The 21,767-nt window shown below is 50.4% G+C and overlaps 2 protein-coding genes across 2 annotated transcripts in view; one reads left to right on the top strand and one right to left on the bottom strand.

The window, feature by feature from the left end:
• The window catches only part of CPAMD8 (C3 and PZP like alpha-2-macroglobulin domain containing 8), a 156,282-nt gene extending 149,126 nt beyond the window's left edge, over positions 1 to 7,156 (top strand). The window contains 3 exon segments of the mRNA XM_020969351.1: positions 701 to 913; positions 4,009 to 4,180; positions 6,029 to 7,156. Of these exon segments, the coding sequence (XP_020825010.1) occupies positions 701 to 913; positions 4,009 to 4,180; position 6,029 (386 nt within the window). The 3' untranslated portion in view covers positions 6,030 to 7,156.
• An 862-nt stretch (positions 7,157 to 8,018) lies between these two features.
• Positions 8,019 to 15,027, bottom strand: F2RL3 (F2R like thrombin or trypsin receptor 3). Its single transcript, XM_020969352.2, has 2 exons — positions 14,740 to 15,027; positions 8,019 to 12,146 (listed from the first exon to the last, which is right to left on the bottom strand). The coding sequence occupies exons 1-2, from the start codon at positions 14,834 to 14,836 to the stop codon at positions 11,068 to 11,070; spliced, it is 1,176 nt and encodes a 391-aa protein (XP_020825011.1). The 5' UTR covers positions 14,837 to 15,027; the 3' UTR covers positions 8,019 to 11,067.
• Positions 15,028 to 21,767: the final 6,740 nt, after the last annotated feature.

Raw genomic sequence — 21,767 nt, 5'->3', positions numbered from 1 at the left:
CTCCAGTATCTTTGCCAAGAAAACTCCAAATGGGGTCACATGGAGTCAAACACGACTGAAATGACCAAAAATATGAAGGAGCCCTAAACATGTTGGTGCCCCAGGCTAAGCTTTGGGCAAGTAGGGAAGGCACCAACAGACAGGGAAAGGTTAATGATGAGACAGGGGGGAGTGACTGAGGGAGCAGAGAAGGGGATTGAGATCAAAGGCACACATATAGAGGGCTTGGCCTTGGCAAGGAGAGGGGCCGCTTCACTATCTGAGACTGCCGGAAATGAGGGGATGGTGGGAGATGGTGTCGAGGGATTTGAGAGAAGGGGAAATGGAGAAGATTGCTCATGACAAATAGCCTCGGTTTTCTCAGCAAAGTAAGAGGCAAGGTCCTCAGCTGAGGTAGAAAGAAGGATAGGGAGGTTTGAGGAAAGAAGAGAAGGTCTGGAAAAGCTTTTCTGTGGCCTAGGATAGGGAACTGGGGGGGAGTACTGAATAACCAGAATGCTAGAGTGGCATAGAGCCCCTCCCCCTACCATGATGACACCCACGGCCTCTCCCAGGATGGATTTCCAGGGACAAACCAGCAGGGTCTCTTCAAGTCCTCTTCATGGGTCCTTTGACCTGCTGCTGTCTTGCATTGGGAGCCCCTCCAAGGCTCTGGGCCTCAGTTGTTCTCTCCCCAGCCCTCTGCCTGCCCCTTTTTCAGGTCTCATTCACAACGGTCCATGCAACAACGTCCCGGGCTGCCTGGCTGAAGAGTCCTTTGAACAGTGCCTCTGCTCTCGGGATTGCGGCTATGACGGGGACCCCGTGTGCGGATCTGACGGAGTCATCTACCAGAACCATTGTCAGATGGAGGTGGCTGCCTGCAGAAACAGCACCAGGATTGAGCGGGCGTCTGCGGCCCACTGCACTGCAAGTAAATGTCTGGCTTTTTTCTGCCTTCCTTCCCCACCACCCGTGTTGGGCGGCCCTGTTTGACCTCCAAAAAGTCATTATGAACTGAAATATCCTGCTGACTTCTGCTTCCAAAGGGTGCCCTTCAGAGAACTGTCTAGTCTTTTCTAAGATCTGGGAAGCTCTTTTTTTTAAATTTTGATTTTTTTCATTTAACGAAAGTCTACTTTCTCCCTCATCTATTGAAAAAGAAACACTAAACTGGTGTAACGAATATACGTGATCAAGCAAAAACAGATTCCCACATTGGCCAAATCCAAAAGTGTCTGTGTGTCTCACTTTGCACCCTGATGGCCCATCCCCTCTCTGTCCACAGGGGGGCAGCAGGCTTCATCATCCTCCTCGGAAATCATAGTTGGTCACTGGGTTGATCAGAGTGCTTGAATCAGTGTTATTGTTGTATAAATTGTGTTCCTGGCTCTGCTCACTTTACATCTATTCATACAAGTCACCTTCAGTCTTCCGGTGACTACCAAATGGTCCAGTTTGCTCGAGTTCCTCAAGGCTGCCTTCCATCCTGTCCCCCAGAGAGGCTGCTCCTTAGCGCTCTCCCAGAGTGTCGGAGTTGTCAGGGGCCTGGAAGTAAAAGAGCGTGGAATGCTAGCACTGGAATGGATCTTAGAATATAGACCAGGCGATGGTGAAGCTGAAAGGAAATGGAGAAAGTGCTTGAGTGCAGTCCCAAGAGCCTTAGCCTTGGAGGCAGGTGGGGGACCTGAGCTCCAGGCACTCTTCCGGCACTTGCTCGGCAAGTCACTTAGCCTGTCTGTGCCTCAGTTTCGTCCTCACTGCCCACTTCCCAGGACTGCTTTGTGCTCTGTAGCCTGAAAGGGCTAGAAAAACCGTATCGTTCAGTCCTGTTCAACTCTTCGTGACTCCATTTGGATTTTCTTGGCAAGGATTCTGGAGTGGTTTGCCATTTCCTTCTCCAGTTCATTTTACAGATAAGGAAACTGAGGCAAACAGGGTTCAGTGAGTTGTCCAGGGTCACGTAGCTAGTAAGTGTCTGAGATCACATTTGCACTAGGGTCCTTCCGGATTTTAGTCCCAGCACTCTGTGCACTATGGCACCACCTAGCTGCTCCAGAAGAAAGTTGAGTTATTGCTCTTAAAGATCACCCACATCCACCCCCTCATTTTATACATGAAGCAACTCTTTCCTTGGGTTCTGAGTTACCTGTAACCCAAGGAACTAGAACCAGGTTATGGGAAAGCCTCCTTCACCTCAAATATACTATGACCCTATGATATTGCATGCTGGGGCGGGGCAGCACCAGGCCTGGAATCAGGAAGGCTCTTTGTCAAGTTCAAATCCAGCCTTAGACACTTCCTAGCTGTGTGACCCTAGGCGAGTCACTTAACCCTATTTGCCTCAGTTTCCTCATCTGTTTAATGAGCTGGAGAAGGAAATGACAAACCGCTGCAGTATCTTTGCCAAGAAAACCCCAAATGGGGTCATGAAGAGTCAGAAGAGTCAGACACTGAACAGTAGCAGCTGAACAACAAAGATATTGCACAATCCGTCTTTTCCTCCTCCCTCCTTTGACCACTCTTCCGTCATTGTCCTCAGCCACTTCTGTCTCTGCATGCTTGGCCTGCACAATCTCATCCATTCCTACCCCCTCAGTTCAGACTCGCGAATCTTTATCTACAGCTGTTTTCTCTTTAGGCTAAAACCCGGATTTCCATCTTTCTGCTAAGTATCTCCATCTGGATGTCAGATTGATACTCTAAACTCCACACGTCCAAAGTGAAACTCCTTACCCTTTGTCCCAGACCTGCCCCTCCTGACTTCCCTTCCTGTCATCAGAGTCATTTCCAAGTTCTTGCCCCATACTCCTTTCCAATCAGTTACCAAGCCCCGCTGATCCTGCCCTTCTACATAGTCCTTCCCATCCATCTTCTTCTGGCCTGCTGCTGGCCTCCTTGCTCCCAGTCTATCCCCCACAGTCCACAGGCTGCCAGAATCGTCTTCCCAATATCCACCTCTGGTCACATCTCGCTCCTACTTAGAGACTTCCCATAGGTGCCCCAGAGCCCAGATCCGGGCTTTGACCTGACGCCAGCCTATCACTTTGCACATGTTACCTGATGTTTCATCTAAAGTGGACGTCACTCACCCCAGACAACATCCCTTCTTTTCCTGCTGTTGTGTTCTTGCTTGCCCTGTTCCTTCTGCCTTGAGTGACCTCCTCACTCATCTTTCCCCATCAAAATCTTATTATTACCCCCTCCAAGAAGCTTTTCCTTGTTCTCCCAACCAGATGTGATCTCAACTGTCTTAGGGCCCTGGAATTCTGTCACGTGTTTTATCGCATGGAGCTATATGTAAATACGTTCTGTCTTCCCTGCTAAATTTACTTGGAGCTTCCTGAGAGTAGGGACTATCTGTATTCCTAAATACAGTGCCTGTACATTGTTGGCATTCAGTAAATAGCTGGTGAATGAATGAATGAATGGATGGATGAGTACGTGCATGGAGGCCTCAAGCAGCTGTGGTGGGCTCCAGGCACGGTCTCTTTTTGTTTGGTTGGTTTTGTTTTCTTGGCATTTGTGTTTCCAAAGTCTAGCACAGTGCCTGGCCCGTGGTAAGTGCTTAGTAGATGCTTATTCCTTCGTTCATACTGGGTATCACAGTTTAGGAAAGACATCAACAATTGGTAAATTCATAGAATTTTAGGGTTCAGACCTGGCAGGGACCTTTGAGCTCATCTAGACCACCTCAGTTGTGGAAACTAAGGCCTAGAGAGATTAAGTGACTTACCCATGGTCACCCGGGGAACACACTAGGTACAGATTGGCAGGGCTAGACCTCCCCATCACTAGAGGTATTCAAGCAGAAGTTGAGTGAGCACTTAGTAGGGATTTTGTCTTGTTCAATACATAGTAAATGTCCTCTAAGGTCCCTTCTTACTTTGGGCATCTGAGGTGGTAGGCACTGGTAGGGAGGCAGTGCCAGGTCCATCCTGTGCCGTATCAGCCCCCAAGACCCCTGGCTTCCTGGACAGTCAGTGTGATTTCCTGGTTGGAGCTTGTGACTCTTTCCTTCCCTTGAAGCTGCAGAGAGCCCAGCACAGCCACCAGCGGACATCGCCTACTACTTCTATGATTATGAGCCCGACCCCTATGGCTCTGAGGCCGAGAGCTTTGACGTTAGGCCAGAGCTGACAACAGTCAGCAGTGCTTCTGAAGGTACCTGGAAGGAAGGCCGCGGGGACCCCATGGAATGGTGAGCCAATCACAAACTGCCTCCCATCAGCTGGCCACTGACCGGCTTCAGGGAGAGGCCCGATGGCCAGTCTTTGAGGGTGTGTGAGATGGGGCATACGCACTGAATAGAAGAAAAGAAGGAAACAAGCATTTGTTAAGTGCCTGCTAGGCCCTGGGCCCTGCGCTGAGGGCTTCACCAGTGTCATGTCATTTAATCCTCACAACCCCAGGAGGTAGATGCTGCTCTTATCCCCATTTTACAGTTGAGGAAACTGAAGCAGACACAGACTAAGTGACTTGCTCAGGGACACACAGCTAGTCAGTTTCTGAGGCTGGATCTGAACTCAGGTCTTCCTGACTGCAGGCCCAGGGCTCCATCTGCTGAGCCACCAGATGGTTGGCCCAGATGTCCTCTGAAGATCTTCTCGGGTTAGCGTTCTGAGTCCTTGTACCACATGTGACACCTTGCCTCTCACAGCTTGGGAAGGGCCACTGCAGCCACCAGCCTGTGGGTCACCAACTACTGTGGCCAGGGGGCCAGACGGTGCAGGGGATGGAGGGAAAGGAGCCTTGCACTGGGCAGCAGGAGACTGGGGTTGGGTCTCTACTGAAGCAGTTGGTTCATTGATGGCTGTGTCCAAACAATGGCTGTCCATTGAAAGGACACTAGGTTTGAGGTCAGAGGACTTCGAGTCAAATACCAATCTTGTCGCTACTTGGGGTTACCTTAAGCAATGCCCTCTCTCCTCTTATTTATCTGTACAATGGGGGTTTTACGGCTTCCCTGTTGGAAGGAGGCAATGCGGTAGACTAGAAAGAATCAGAGGACTCCAAGTTCTGGCTTCAAATCCTGCCTCCAATACTTAGTAGCGATGTGACTTTGGACAAGTCAGCTAACTTCCCTGGACCTCAGTTTCCTCATCTGCAAAGTGAAGGTCCAGATAGCCTCTGAGGATCCTGCCAGCTCTGAATCCAGGAGCCTAGGAAGGTCATAGTGTTTGGAAGGTCTGAGTATCTTTTTAAACCGGTTTTATCATACACTAGTAACCATGAATAAAGTGACCAGATAGGCATACGAAACAAAGGGCAGCACCTCAGGCAGAGCCTTCCCCCTGACAGAGCTCTGACTGCCCCTGGAGGGTGCATCCTCCCTGAGCCAGGCCGGCTGTGAGGTCCTTCCAGGGTGCAGGGGCTCCTCTCTGTCACAGCTTCCCAGGGCCAGCTCCAAGGCCATTCCCCACCCACTCCCATGCAGGATTTCCTTCTCCAACGTCCTTGACAAGCCATGATGCCAGCTTCGCTTAAACACCACTTGCCAAGGTTGTTACTGAGGCATTCGGTTCATTGATGTTTGTGTTCATTGAAAGAACACTAGGTTTGGAGTCAGAGAACTCTGAGTCAAATATCGATCTTGTCACTACTTGTATGATCTTGGGCAAGTCAGAACCCCTCGGGGCCTCAGTTTCCTCTGTGTCCAGCCCTAAAATCTACGATTATTATTGGACTGTTCAGTTGTTTTCGGTCATGTCTGACTCTTTGTGACCCCATTTGGGATTTTGTTAGCAAAGATACTTGAGTGGTTTGCCATTTCCTTCTTCAACTCCTACCGAGTGTCGCACAGCTAGTAAGTGTCTGAGGTCACATTTGAACTCCAGGGCTGGTGCTCTATCCACTGCGCCACCTGGCTGTTCGTGGAAATGATACCTTAAAATAAACTGAAACCGGCCTCCCTCCAACTCACTCCCACGGGTCCCAGATATTTGAAGATAATGGTCATGTCCTGAGTCTTCTCTTCTCCACACACCACATCCCATTTTCCTGGACACAGAGGCTGGCGATAGTGACGCTGTGGTCTCTTTTCCAACAGAAACGGCAACCTACCCAGGAGGAGAAGTGCCTCAGAAGGTGACTCCTTAACGGCTTCGCTCAGACTGCTGACTTTGTGGAGAGCAAGAAGGATTTGGATCTTTCTCACCCACTGCAAAAAGCCTTCTGTCCCTTCCCCAGCCGTGCTGAGTCTGCGGGAGAGTCTGGACCAGCCCCTGCGCTTCCACGCTCAGTACCATACCCCATCCCCGCCCTGCCAGTACATGCACTTCCTGCCTCCTTTGTCAAGCTTTCCCCTAGAGCTTCTGACGTACCAGTCACTGCGGAGAGCAGGAATGGCATTTGAGCAAGGGCCTCTTCTAAGGGCAGAAAGGGCCAGGGGACCTATTTACTTTGGAGCAAGCCACTGTCCCCTGCCTTCTTGGTGCATTCTATTTGTACAGAATTTTTCAGTTTTGATCAATGAATCTTCACATCAATCACCTCATTTTAGCCTCTCAACAATCTGTGAGTTAGGGTAGGGCAGGTATTGGTCCCATTTTACAGATGAAGAAAATGAGGGGCAGAGAGCCTTTATTGAGCACCCCTCCCCCTATGCACAAGGCCCTGTTCTCAACCTTAAGGGGAAACAAAGGTGAGTAAGATAGGATTGCTGGCCTCATGAAATCTGAGAGGAAGGATAAGACGCATTGATAGATGTATCAATAGAACAGATGACCTCGCCAATATCACCTTGGCAGAGTAAATAAAGTGCCAGGGATGTGGAGGGCTGGGTGCTGCTCCAAGCTCTGAACCTAACTTGCTGTGTGGCTCTAGGCAGGCACCTTCCCCGGGCCTCCATTTCCCATCTGTAACGTGACAATACCTGTTGTACCCAGTTTGAAGGGCCCTGGTAAGGCAGACGTGACACAAAAGATGTAATGATCTGCTGAACAAAAACGAAGAGTGCCGTGGAAGCATGGTGTCTCGCGCACTACCCGGCCTGCAGGACGCTGGTCCTGGAGGGCCATGTCCAGCTCCACAGCTGCAGCTTAGAGCAGGCTCGGTCCTGGCCGGTGCTCTGCTGACCTGGGATTAGCCAAGGGCCACAGGACTCAAAGCAAGGCGGAAGCACACGACCCTGGGCGGTTTTAGAAAGCAGTTGTTAATAAAATGTCAGTATCTGAAATGAAGCCTCTTGGGAACTTCAATCACACACTGTTGAGTGTGGGGTATAGATGAATGAAGCCTCGAGGCTTTCACATTCAAACCACTTCAAAGAATCCGAAAGATTCTGGAGAAGTACAGAGGATGGACAGCAGGGCAGGGGACTGAGGAGGAGCTCAGAAGAGCACCAGGTGCCCATCAGAGTAGCGTCAGGGCTTTCCAGGCCACGTCAGAGCTCAGAGGAGGCTGAGCAAGAGAGACCGGGCTGCAGAGCTTTGTGAGGCAGGACTCTCCATTCCCCCAGGCCGCTTCCGTTTTCTCTACCAAGGAGAATGAAGCTGGGATGATAAAGCAAAAAGGGCCAAAATGGTCACTGAAACAATTCGAACAGGGCAACCAGCCACCCTCACTCAGAGCGTTCAAGCCACTGTCCTGGCTGAACTTAGTGCCGAGTCCAGAGATAATGGGCACATGTGATGCCTGAACCATTAGCAGGGCTCCTCTGGGATGCTGGAAAGCTAGCTAGGAGGAGGTTCCCAGACTGCAGATGGGAAAAGGTCTCTGTTTTCTGCCCCAAAAGGTGGAGGGGAGGAAAACGAGGCCATTCACCTAGCGTGGATTGTTGAAGGGATAGTTTGTGAGTATAGAAAAGAGAGCAGGGATGTCTGTGAGCTGGGATGGATTTATTAAAGAATGTCACAGCAGAGACAACCGTGGTAGAACAGTGAGTCAGAAGACTCGGTCTTGTATCCTGCCTCCATTCATTAGCTTTGTGGCTATGGGTAAATCCCACAACTTCTTCCAGCCTCAGTTTCTTCATCTGCTAAATGTAACAGTCCTTGCACTGCTAACCTCAAGGGATTGTGAAGAAAGCGCTTTGTAAACAAGTTGCCAGCAAACATTTATTAAGCACCTACTCAGTGCCAGGCACTGTGCTAAGTGCTGGGGACACAAAGGAAGGCAAAAACATGGTGCCTGCCCTCAAGGAGCTTCCAGTCCAATGGGGGGGTGGGGGGAGGACCATATGCGAACAACTATATACATAGAAGATACGGAGGGGCCAGAGGGACGACGATCGAAGGGGACCAGGAATGTATGAGGCTGGAAGGACCACTGGGGGGGGGGGACATGTTGTGGAGAGGATTCTCCTTGTGCAAGTCACACTAAATGCCCTCCAACGTCACTTTCCCAGATCTAAGATGCTTCCCTGCTACCCCTGCTGCCCACAGACCTGTTCTAAGTAAAGTTCTTTGGAGATTTTCAGTGGCTCCTAGAAATGGGGGCATTATTACTGCTGAGAAGCAGCGAGGCTGCAGCCTGTGGTAGAGGAGGCAGAGAGGGAGTGGAGGGGACCCGCCCCCATCATATAAACTAGGGCCGTGTGGAATGGCCACCCAGTGGGAAGGGAGAGCAGCCCGCGTTCTTGGTAGAATACCAGCTCCCAAGGATCGGGCCTCTGCCTCAGTGGCTGCTTGTCATCACATTTGCCCATTGACTCATTCCGGAAGTATAGGTCAAGTCACCAAGGTCAGAGAAACTCTACATTCCAGGGCATTAGACAAGATACCTGCAGCTGTTCAGATCCCCCTACGGGGCTCTGGTCAAACCCTCACCCTCTTCTGCTCCCTCTCTACCCTCTCCTCCTTCCCTCAGCTTAACCTGCAAGTTTGCTTGTTCCTACTTAGAAAATTCTTGTCATTTCCCCAGCTAGGAGAACTCAGGCCAAGGCCTTAAGAAGGAAGTATGGCGGAGTGGCTTGAGTATAGGACTTAGAGCCTAAAGGATCTAGGTTTGAATCTTGACACCTCTTGAGTGCCCCTGGGCAGGTCACTTAACCCACAAGTGAGGTAAGCGTCACTTTCATCAATTGTCAAATAAGGGGATTTGACTAGGTGGTCTCCCTCTAAGTCCCTCCCAGCTTCTCCTTGAGACTCCATTAGGGAAGGGCCTCGCCACCCATGGCTTAGTCTGTTTACTGCTTGCTAACAGCCTTCCGTCCTGATGTGGCCTGGCCCAGATCACAGATGAAGGCAACAGTGCACTGTGGCAAAGGGCAGAGAATGAGAATCTGCCTCTGGATGGGGTCAGAGAGCTGGACTCTGGTTCCAGCTTTGCCTCTGAACTAGTCAAAGACTCTGATGTAGTGAAGAGAGCACACGATTTGGAGCCAGGCACTGGGTTCTAATTCCAGTACTGCTACTTATTACTTGTGTGATCTTGGGGAAGAGACTTAACCTGTCTCGGTTTCACACTTCTCATTTGTCAGATGTGGGGCTTGGAGTAAGTGAGGGGCACCAGAGAGCTGGAGTTGGACTTAGGAAGACCTGGGTTTGAAACCTGCCTTGTACACTCATAGCTGTGGGGCTCTGAGCAAATCACTTAACTTCTCAGCCTCAGTTTCCTTATTTGTAAAATGAACTTGATGACCTCTAGGGGTCCTTCTAGCTCCTGTGAGCCCTCTCTGAGCTTCTCTTCCATCTTCTGTAAAGTAAGGATAGTTAGATTGGCTAATCTCTAAGGATGTTTTCAACTCTGACATTCTGTGTTCTAGGGGCCCTCCCAGCTCTGACATCCTGGGTTCTAAGGGCCCTCCCAGCTCTGACACCCTGTATCTAAAGGCCCTTCTAGCCCTGACATTCTGTGTTCTAAGAGCCCTCCCAACTCTGACATTCTATGTCCTCAGGGCCCTCCTACCTCCCATATTACTAGTTGTAAGGTCCCTCTCACCTTCCACATTCTGTATCCTAAAGTCAGTTCTAGCCTTTACAGGCTAAAATATACTATTGCCACCAAGCATGGATATCTTATGGGGAGAGCAGTTGGCTTGGTCAGGAACCTTTCCTTTTATTTTCTGGGTCACATAAGAAGAACCTGCTTAGAACCAGAGCAGGTCTGAATCAGCTCTTGGTCAGCAGAGTCCACTCTGCAGCCATAGTCACGTTTCTGGGAGAACGTGGAGCGACTGATGGGCACAATAAACCCAGCCTGATCTGCCTCCACTGAGGAATGAGAGTTATGGAATCTTGAGGTTCAGGCGGGAAGGCTGTGCCCTTGGGACAGGCCTCCAGTCCAGCTGACAGCAGCCCCAGTAATACAAGGTGTGGGATGCTGGAACTGGCGGGGATTTCCACCTCCTTGCCTGAAGCACACCATAACATTGCCAAGTCATCAACCAGCCTTCTTCAGTACCTCTAGGAGCTCACCTCCTCCTGGCCGGCCCGTTCTGCTTTTTGGCAGCTCTTATCATTAGGAGGTGTTTCTCATATTGGCCAAAAGCTGTATGTAAGTCCCTCCCCAAGCCTTGGTCCTGTCTCTTCCTTCGTTGGCCAAACAGAATATCTTTTTTTTTTTTAGGCAATTGGAGTTAAGTGACTTGACCAAGGTCACATAGCTAGTAAATGTCAAGTGTTTGGTCTGAGGCTGGATTTGAACTCGGGTCCTCCTGACTTCAGGGCCGGTGCTCTATCCACTGTGCCACCTAGCTGCCCCCCAAGCAGAATATCTTAATCCCTCTTTCCTTCAATCATCAGAAGGCAGATAGTGTCTGTTACACCCCCCCCCATGGCCCCTGCCCCCACCAAGTTTTCTCTTCTCCAGCACAGACACCCTCAGATCTGTTGGTACTTATCCAACAGGGAACAGCGTACTGGACCTCCCTGGAAATGGGGTTGGGGCTTCATGGTGAAAGTCCTCTTGATGAAGTAGAAACCGGGAAGGGAAAGCAAAGTGCAGCAGCCCACATGCCTATCCCCTTTCATCTTTGCAAAGTTTGCTGAGGAAAGGATAAAGGTGGGGATTACAGGGAACCTTGAAGGCAAGGACAAGGGGAAATTCCACTGGGGCTGATACAAATTACAGGCCCTTCTGTGCGAGAGTCAGAAAGCCCGTGCCTCCCACCCTCAGGCCAGACCCACTGCCGCTTCAGATGGATGTCTATATTAGAGACGTAGAGCGGGTACCCAATCCAACGACATCTTCCTTGGAGGTTTTCTGGACTGCAAGCGTGCGCTCGTCCTGCTGACAAAGCTTTCTCTTTATTTTGTCCCGGAATTCTTCCGACACATAGTAATAGATGAAAGGGTCCACACAGCTGTTGACGGTGCTGACGGCCAAGCTGAGGACATACCAGAAGTAGAGGTCTCCAAAGCCATTGGCCCTGGGGTCTGAATAGTGGATGAGCAGGAGTATGTTGCTGGGTGTAAAGAGCGTGACTGCTGAGGCCAGCACCAGCACGGTGAGCTTAATGGCATAGCCGTACGTCTTCCCGCTGGCCACCAGGACATAGATGACGGACCCATAGCAGAAGAGAATCACCAGCAGTGGGAGGAGGAACCCCAACAGGACCAGGCAGACAAAGATATTCAGGAAGTGGCTGGCCTGCTCGTCCTGGGGGAGCACATCATGGCACAGGATGAGCCCGGAGCTGCCATGCAGTGGGTAGGACTGGCGCTGTGCAGTCAGGGGCAGGGTGAGGGAGGCCGCCCCAAGCCAGACGATGGCACAGAGGCCCACAGCAAAGGCAGGGCTGCGCACGGAACGGGAGAAGAACGGGTGGACAATGGCTAGGTACCTGTCCAGACTGATGCAGGCCAGGAGCAACATGGAACAGTACATGTTTCCATAGAAGAAAGCAGTCACCAGGCGACAGAGCCCCTCCTGGAAGACCCAGTGGTGGCCCAGGAAGTAGTAGGAGATCTTGAAGGGCAGGATGAGAACCAGGAGCAGGTCAGCCACGGCAAGGTTCATCAGAAAGATGGTGGATGGCAGTTTCTGGATCTTGGCAGCCAGCACCCACAAAGCCAAGCCATTGGCTGGCAAGCCCACCAAGAAGACAAGAGTGTAGAGGGAAGGGACCAGGCTTGTGGAGACCCAGCTGAACAGGTGCTCCCTGGAGCCCTTTCCAATACACAGGTAGGTGGTATTGTTGAAGCTCATCTTCTCCCCAGGGAAGCTCCTTGGGCAGAGGATGGAGTGGGATGAGGTGTCATTGGTGTGCAGATCTGCTCTGTCATCTGGGATAAGAAGCAGCTATGGGTTAGCACAGTCTGACCCCGACCATCCTTGGGCTTTCTGCTCCATGGCCCCTTAATCATGGAGACAGTACCCCCCCACCCCGATGGTGACCATCCTCCACTCAGAGCAGAGTCTCCACAAGGGTGGAAGCCTAGCTGCTCCCGTCACCTGAGTCCACGTCTCAGTTTCTCCACTTGAAGAGGACAAACCCAAAGTTGTCATCAGCTAAATTCCCTCCAGACCAGCAGCTGGAGCTGGTACTCTGGGTGCCCACAAAAAAGTGAAGTAAGCCTATGGGATGGGCTGGTGTGTGCTCTCACTGACAATAGCGTGCGGTTGGCTTGTCTGGAAGAGGAAGACAAGCAAAGAGCACTTAGTGGGTCAGTCAACCAATAAATATGTATTAAGTGCCTGCTATGTGCCAGGCACTGTGCTAAGCACAAGATCACATCAGTCATTAGCTGTAGTGGAAAGAGCCTTAGATCAAGGCTTCCTAAACTTCTTCCGCTCAAGACCCCTTCAGCACTTCTTAAACTGTGGGTCATAGCCCCTTATCTGAGATGATTCCCAAGGTGGAAAAGGAACTGGAGACCAGTGATTGAAGCAGGAAGAGGACCCGGAGTTCTGTCACCACATCCCCAAGCCTGCGTGACTAACGACACTGAAAATGGTGCCGGTCTGCACTGACTGACACCTCAGACTTTTCCGAGAAGTTCCACAGATACTAATCTGAATTTTTCCTGAAACATCTGCATCAAAGTAATCTCTCATCTCTCTCTGAACTAAATCGCTATTTGGCCCAGTGTGAAGGCTTCCCTCCCTCCTCCCAGCAGAGGCAGCTGTTTCATCTTCCAGATGTTCTGGGTAGATGGTATGGATGATAGGAAATGATTTGGGGGAGGTCAAGGGCCGGGGAATTCCTCAGTTACAGAGACAGCCTGGTGCAGAGTCCCGGCCATGGGGAAGGATGTGGGCTTGTCTGGAGGGGACCGTGGTAGGGAAGGGGGCCATCAGCCTTACAGGCCAGCTAGTCTCCCCTTCTTATTTAACTGGTGAGGAAGAAAAGGTAATTTGCCTGTGATCAAACAGGTGATAAATGGCAGGATCTTGATTCTAACTCAAGCTCATTTATCCCAACGCTGCCCCGCTCCTGATTTTACAAATGGGAAAACTGAGGCTCAGAGAAATGAAATTATTTCTCCAAGGTCATGTAGATAATAATAGTAAGGCTAGGATTCAGACCAACATCCCCTGACTTTAAATGCAGTATTCTTCACTCTATCCCAGGACACCCCAAAGCATAGCCTCCCCAAGTAGAATTATTACTAGCTGGGAGAAAACAGGACCTTTCCTCAGGGTGCCAGTATTTATGGGGGGGGGTGTTGTAGGGTGCTTCCACTCCGCCATAGCCACCAACCCTGATCCTTGCTTCCCAGTCTTCTAGAGGAACAGGGTATGACCACCCCCTGACCCACCCCCAGGCTCCCTTATCATGGCCTCTCTCTTAGGGCCTACTTTCACCCCTAACCCCCAAAGAGCATGAGAGCCAGGACTCTCTTGAGTAATCTCCCTGCCTCACTCTCTGGAACTGCCCATGACTGACTTTTGTGTCATTCTTTACTCTGCTGCCTGAATTTGATTCAGGCACCATTTCAGCTCACTCCGGCTCTGGCCCCCGTGGCCTATCCCATGGGTAGCTGCATGAGGAGCAGCCGGTTTGAAAGCATTGTCCCTCCATCCCCCCCCATTTCTATACTATTTTATGGTTTACAAAGCTTTTCCTCCAAGCAGCTCTGCAGATATTAGCCCCATTTTATAGAGGAGAAAACAGACACTGCTTCTCTTCTCTGTAGAATGAAGAGCTTGACTTTGGGAAGCAAAGAAGCAAGAGCGCCAGGGACAGATTTAGGCTCAATATCAGAAGAACTTCTTCATCACTAGAGCTGCCTCTCCCCCCACCCCGGGGGTGCCACCCTGAGATAGGGTCCTTCCCCAAGCAGATGCTGTCAGTCATCAACAGTCAATAACAAAACATTTATTAAGTGCCTACCACAGACCGGGCACCATGCTAAGGACTGTATATCACTTGGGTAAATTGTAGTGGAGATTCCTATTGAGTATAACTTGGACCAAGCAATCCCTGAGATGTCTTCCAAATCTCGGATTATGGTTTGAATTTAATTCTCCAGCCCTTGCCTCACATATGGCATAGGGGGAAAAGTACTGGGTTCAGCCTAGATGTATGGTTTCACATATGGGCCTCGATTTCTTCCTGCATAAATGAGGGACTTGAGATAGATAATCCCTAAACTCTCTTTGTTCCATGCCAGCCTCAGGCACCCTGTTCATCTCAGCCACCTGGGTCAAAGACAGAGTCTCAACCTCAGGAATGCCCATGTTTGTCCCTTGCCTGCCCACCCTCCCAGCCTCCCATTCTCTGGAACAGCCCTGGAGCAGGACCTGACTGGCAACAGTAGTATCAGCAAAGCTGGGGAGGCTACAAGAATCCCTTGGGCCTCTCTCCCAATCAGGGACCCTGAAGGGGTAAATTCAGAGCACCGCACTTTTCTTTCTCCTAAGGGCATAACTCACCTCCATTGGTATTATCTTCATCATAGTCGCCCTGTGCCAGGCTGCCCACCAGGAAGCAGTAGAGTAGGAGGAGGCTGGGGCTGGAGGGGCAACGCATGGTCCAGTGTGCCAGGCTGGGACTGAATGGAGCAGGGGCCAAGGACCAGTGAGGCTATGCTATTGTCCGAGGAGGCTGATAGGAGCTGCTGTGATGAGGCATTTCCTGCTGAGGCCCCACACACATACACACACACTGACAAACACACACATGGACACAGCCACTACAGGCTCTCACACTTCCTGAGGAGGAGACCATGAATGTTTAGATAAATGGAGACAGGCCTGGGTAGGGGCGTGGGAGACATGCACATCAGCCCTAGGCCCATGTTATCCAATGGCAATGGCAGAGAAGGGAGAGAGAGGGGAGGGCAGGCCTGGCACACTCAGCACCTACATTGGCATTGCTGCCTCAGACTGAGTCAGTCCAAAGATGTGAGCAGGTAGCCAGTCCCTCACTGCACGGCCAAGGCATTAACCCACTGACTGCCCAGCTAGGGCTGGAAGAGAAAGCCAAGAGTGGAACAGAAGGGGAGCCCCAAGCCACTGGGCATCAGTTAGCCCCCTGCCCTCCACTGCTGCCCTGACACCACACCCTCTGAGGCACTGCCCCTCCAGGGGCACAGAGAAATGCTCATGGCAGAACACAAGGAAAGAAGGATGAGGGGACAGGAAAAGCTGGGGATGGGAAAATAAACACAGGGCAGAGAATGGTCTTTCCAGCCACAACCTTGAATATAGAGTCTGTCTCTCATCATCTCCTGACTACATGTGACTCAGTATCTTCCCCCAGATTATTTTTTCCACTTCAGAAAAATCCAACTAACCAAACCCAGAAATGAGCAAGGGGGAATTAGCCATAGTCTCCTTAGTATCAAAGAGCAGAACTAGGGCCAGCAGCAGGGAAGTTTCAGGGAGGTAACTTCCACCCAGATCCCGGGTTCCTTCGATTCTGTGCGCAGGTCCCAGTCTGTTAGCCACCTAGGAGGCCCCTTAACTCCCACTCACATCATCGTTTAGCCGGAAAATGCCACTTGGGCTTTTGGAGACGTTGGGCAGATGTTTCCTGTGAGTTTGTGGAATATGAGGAGGGTGCAAGTTACTGTAACTCCCACTGGCTCCTGCCTGCCTGACAGCTCTTTTAGCCTCTAGCCAGCCTTTGGCAGGCACTGGGCATTTCTGAGAGCTAGCCTCAGACGGGGACCCTGAATCATCCACCAGCCAGAGCTGTACCTGTCCTCATTCTGCGAGCCAGCCAGCATCAGCCTCTGAACCTGCCCTGCCTTCCTCCCGTCTGACTTCATCCAGAGGCCTAGAGTGACACCAATCAATCAGTACCTGTTTCCCTTACCCTTACCCAGGGACTTTCCAGAGAGAGATGGCCAAGAGGAGAGCTAGGGGGATCTCATAGGGGCTGGCATTAGGGCTAGAACTCTAGAGATGCAGCCTGATATAAAGGAAAGAATCCTGGCCGTGGAGTCCAAAGACATTCCTGACACTTTCCAGCCGTGTGGCCTGGGCAAGCCATCAGATTTAGAGGTAGAAGGGACCCTGGGCTGATCCATTCCCATCATTTTACGGAAGAGAAATACACAATTTTGTCAGTCTGGGGACCTCCAGGCCCCCCGGCACAGATCAGCAGAACACGTCCTAAGGAGCTGCCTTCAGCCCACAGGTAAGCAAAGCGTCCATGGTCATGTAACTAGAATGCCTCCAAATTAGGATTCGAACCCAGTTCTCCCCAAGTCCAGCACTCTGCCTGCTACACTAGGCTTCTTCCACAGATCATCAAACTAGAGCTGGAAGTTGGTTTTCATTCTACAAATGAGAAAACTGAGGCCCAGAGAGTTGGCGACCTGCCCGAAGTCACACAGGTAATAAACCTTAGAGGCAGGATTTGAACCCAGGTCTTCTTTGTCAAGAGCCGATGATTGCCCTTTCCGCTGGACTTGCTGTGTCCCCCATCACATGAGGGAACTGACATTAAATGAGGTCCAGGTTCACACAGGTGGTGAGGACCAGAGTACCATTCAAACCCACATGCCCTGGTTCCAAATCTTGTTCTTTCTAGAGGCAGCCCCAGAACTCCGGTAGGTCTGAGTTGGAAGATACCCAAGAAATCATTCCTTGCTCCCCTATCTGGAGGGGGTTCACCTGGAAAACCCTAAGCCTCCATCCACTGACACTGCTCCATACAAAGGAGATTCAGGCACAAGACCCAGGTAGAGGCAGCTACTGTCCCTGGGGCAGGCAGGAGGCCACGGGCCGGTGACTGTTCTGAAACCCTCTCCCCTGCAAAGGAGAAATGAAATCTACAGCACTGAGAGAGACCTGCTCTGTGCCTGGCCCTGGGGGACAGACTCTGTCCCTGCCTTTGGGGGACTGCAGGGCTTGTGAGATCATAGGACAGCAGAGGCCTCGTCACACAGGTCTCACTGGATTCGGATTCAGAGCCAATGAGCTGAGTCCAACCCCCTCCTCCTCCCCAACCTCGACTTTTTATTTTTTAATAGTTGAGGTGACTGTAAAATTGCCTCAAAGGAGAAAGAAGGGCAAGGGACTTGATCAAGGTCTCAAAAGATGCAGACCCAGGTTTTAGTCACGTTAAGACACTGCTTCCTTTGTAATCCTAGATCTCAAAAGTTCTGTGATCTAGGGAAGGGGTGGGGTCAAAGATTTGGAGAAGGCTTCGGGAGGAAAAATGTGAGCGAGTCTGTTCATTCTTTATGCTAATGGCAGCCATGCACACCCCCGGCCCTCATGACGTTCTTTGCCTAGATTATCTCATTCAATCCTCATAATACCTTTCTGTTGGTCAATAATGTTAATAGCTCAAATTTACGTGATGCTTTAAGGTTTTTAAAGTAACAAGGCTGCGAGGTAAATAGCGCAAGCATTATTATGTCCATTGTATAGATGAATAAACTGAGGCTGAAAGCAACACATACAAATCCTCCAGCCACTAAGGGGAAGAACTGGGACTTTTTCCTGCTGCTCCTGTTCCCGTGAAACTGACACAAAACCACTTAGGGAGAGATTCTGAAACTGACAAAGGCCACCACTGCCATGACTGTCTCTGTGTCCCTGTCTCTGTCTCTTTCTCTTCGTCTCTTTTGCCTCCCTCCCTGCCTGCTTAAGTAGGGCAGCCACTCTCCTTAGGCCTCCAGCCTAGGGGCCAGATGGTCCCCATGGTCTGCCCGCCCCTTACCGTCTTCCTTCTTCAGATGCCCAGTGTCATTGCCCCCACCCATGGTTTGCCCTTTATGCCCACTTGGGTCAGTGCATGAACTCCAGCCTAAGCTGGGATCTATGCAGAAGCTTGAAGCAATCCAGGGGAACTAAGAGGCAGAGATGAGGGGCCAGAGCATCCCAGGGATGGGGACCAGCTGGTACAACAAGACGGGGGACAGAGGGTCACATGCAAGGAATAGAGAGCAGGCCACCGTGACTGGATCACAGGGAATGTGGGAGGGAGTGCGGTGGAAGCAGACTTAAAAAGTAAAGCAGCTGGGTTGTGAAGGGATTTAAAACCCAGAGGACTTTCTGTTGGTCCTGGAGATGATGGGGAGCCGGAGGAGCTCACTGAGCAAGGAGGTGATATAGTCAGGTACTGATTTAGGAGCATCACCTTGGCCCTTAAGTGGAGATGGACCAGAGGGAAGTGAGACTTGAGGCAGGGAGGCCAGGCAGAGGCCAGTTAGAATAATAGTCCAGGAAAGAAATGGCAAGGCCCTGAACTAGACTGGTGGTTTTATGTGTGTGAGAGGAGGGATTTGTAGGAGAGATGTTGGGAAGGTAGAAATGACAAGATTTGGGAACAGGTTGGACATGTGAAGTGAGTGTGGAAAAGGAAGGGAGGAAGGAGGGAGGAAGGGAGGGAGGAAAGAAGGGAAGGAGGGAGGGGGAGAGGAAGGGAGGAGGGAAAGAAAGAGGGAAGCAAAGGAGGAAGGGAGGAAAGAAAGGAAAAAACATTTAAGTGCCTTCTTTGTGCAAGGCATTGTGCTAATCACTTAACAAGTATCATCTCCTTTGATCCTCACAACAGCTTTGTGAAGTCAGTGCTCTTACCCCATTTTATACAATGGGAAACTAAGGCAGACAGAGGTCAAGTGATTTGGCCAGAGTCACCCAACTAAGGCCATATTCGAACTCAGCTTTTCCTCACTCCAGGCCTAGAGCTCTATCTACCCAGCCGCCTAGCTGGCTAAGGATGGCATCAAGGTTATGAGCCCAGGTGATGGTCTTGACAGTGACAGGGAGTTCAAAAGAGGTGGGGTTTGGAGGAAGAGACGATGAGTTCAGTTGAGGACGTTTGTGTTTGGGATGCCTATGGGACATCCCGTTTGCAGCCTAGATGCAGGCCTGGGGCTCAGAAAGACTTGGGCTGCCCAGATAGATCTGGAAATCACCTGCATAGGGCTGTTATTTAAACCCAAGGGAACTGATGAGACAGTATGGAGGAAAAAGAGAAGGGGACCCAGGACAGAGCCTTGGGGACCCCCCACCTTCCCATTCCAGTGAGAACGCTGCCAACTTGAACTCCTTCATCATTTACAAACAATGGATGCCCAGCACCTAGCTTCTCAAGGTCCATCTTACCACCATCCTCAGCTGAACTGAGCTTAAGAAGCTGGTGTGGGTCTTTCTTTGGTTCTAAGTGTCCTGGGCACTTGCCCCTGGAATAAAAAATGCAAATTAGGGCTCAGTGGATTAAAGCTGCCCCCTCACACCCCCTGCCACCCCTCCCCCAGAGGCCTCCCTGGGTATGTGGGGGTGGGGCACGGTCTGGCCTGTTATCCTTCACTCAGCAGCATCTCTGGTTGTTGAAGGCGCCGTTCATATCACCTCATCAGTAATTTAGAGGGCTTGGAACCAAAACAAAGAAGGCCTTGCTTTGTGGAAATACGTTAGGAGCTGCTATAATGGAGGTAAAGTCAGAAACAGCTAAGGGGCCCAGGACTCTAACAACACCTCCCGTTTTTCTAGCATGCTAAGATTTCCAAAATGCTTCCCTCACAAGCCTGTGAGGTTGGTCCAAATATTGTTACCCCATTAATTTTTTTTCAGTTAAAAACCCGTTTTCTTTCCCTCTCACCTCTCCTCCATTGGAAAAGAAGAAAAAGAAAAAAAAACCCTCATAACAAACATGCATAGTCAAGCAAAACAAATCCTCGCATTGGCTGAGCCTGAACACATTTGTCTCACTGTGTACCCCTCCCTGCCAGGAGGTGTGCAGCCTGCTTCATCATGGCTCCTCAGGAGTCCTGTTAGGTCATTGAGCTGATCAGGGTTCTTAAGTCTTTCTAAGCTGTTTTTCCGTTACAACATTGTTGTTTTTGTGTAAAATGTTCTCCTGGTTCTACCCACTTCATTCTGCATCAGTTCATACATGTCTTCCAAGGTTTCTTTGAAACTGTCCCTTTGGTCTTTTCTTATAGCATAGTAATATTCCATTACATTTATACAGCATAACTTGTTCAGTCATTCCTCAGTGGATGGGCACCCTTCAGTTTCCAGTTCCTTGATACCACACAAAAAAGCTACTATAAAATATTTTTATCATTCCTGTTTCATAGAAGAAGCAAGAAAGGTTCAGAGAGGCTGTGACTCACCCAAAGCCGCACAGCCAGAAAACTTTCTGTAAGAGGTGTTTCTGCCTCTAAGTCTCCTGCACTGATGGATGGAGCGTCCACACTGACCTACCTCCAAGCAGGAGTTCACCATGATAACAAAATCCCAGATCCTTGATGAACATGAGGACTGTGCAGACACATGAACTGATGGAAAATGAAGAGATGACAACCAATATAAGCAGGAACTATAAACTGATGTGCATTTACTGAGTGGTCACTGTGTGCCTAGCATTGTGCTGAATCTTGGGGTACAAAGAAAAAGAAAAAATAGCCCCTGACACAAGGAGCTTGTGTTCGGATTGGGGCGACGACATGAATTTAACAAGATACGAACAGAGGAGATGGAAGTGATATCAGAGGAGAAAATAAGACAAATGTGTTATAAGAACAAGAATGAATGGATGAATACAGAGGTCAGAGTGAGGAAGCACAGGCGAATGGTGATAACTGTTTCTTTGGAAAAATTCATGTAAATAGGTTTAAATGCACATCTAATTTTTTGGGGGGGAGGTATGTTTTAATTTTATGGTGAAGATAATTCTGTAATTACATAATAAAACCTGTAATTACATAATGAAACAAAAGCTCTTTTGGGGAGATAGGGCCCTTTGGGCCGGCAGGCTGGCCTGCACTGAGGGAGGCCCCCTGGGCTTTGCTGCCGGAACTGCCCGACAGAAGGAAGTGCAGATGCTTACCAGTTAAGCTATCACCTCAGCTCCCAGCTTCCTGACGCTTGTTTTCCAAGGAAAGCATGGCGTGTGAACTGGGCCCAAATGTGCCTCTCAAGGCCAGTCACAGACATTCCCTGACCACAGCTGCACCCTCCATTCTGGGTGGCGACATCACCCACTCAGGCCCAAGCACAGATTTGAATTCCTCACATTTGAGGGCCTTAAGTGGTTCGGATTTGTTTACATGGCCAGTTATTTGTATGGGGAATAAATAGCTTCTCTTCTGGGAAGCAAACGAGAAACTGGAAAGAGCTGCTGCATTCTGTGATAGCCAAGGGAGGCTGGGAGGGAAAGGTGCCCGTCTGGAGGGCAGCTCCCACGGTAGCGCTCCCCACCTCCCTCCTCCCACGGCTTGTCATTCCAAGAGTCAGTGATGCTGCTCTCAAACGGGCTGTGCAGAGGGCTGGGGGTGGTCCTCTGTTTATGGGCACTTGTTTCTATTGTGCTGACCTCAAGTGATGCTGGTCACTCTGGAGTCAGTAAATGGCAGGGTCTGGGGAAGCCTCCAGCCCAAGACCTTAGAATAACTTTCTACAGATTTGGCTCTTCCATGGGATAACTGTGCCATCTCCTGGTCTGGCCTGCTTCTCACAGATGTAGAACATCAGAGCTGGGAGGGTCCTTAGAG

This window comes from Phascolarctos cinereus, unplaced genomic scaffold (assembly GCF_003287225.1).
Source record: "Phascolarctos cinereus isolate Bilbo 61053 unplaced genomic scaffold, phaCin_HiC Scaffold_4;HRSCAF=312, whole genome shotgun sequence".
Classification (NCBI taxonomy): domain Eukaryota; kingdom Metazoa; phylum Chordata; class Mammalia; order Diprotodontia; family Phascolarctidae; genus Phascolarctos; species Phascolarctos cinereus.
Note: the sequence above shows the minus strand (reverse complement) of the source record. Positions and strands in the feature narration are given on the sequence as shown.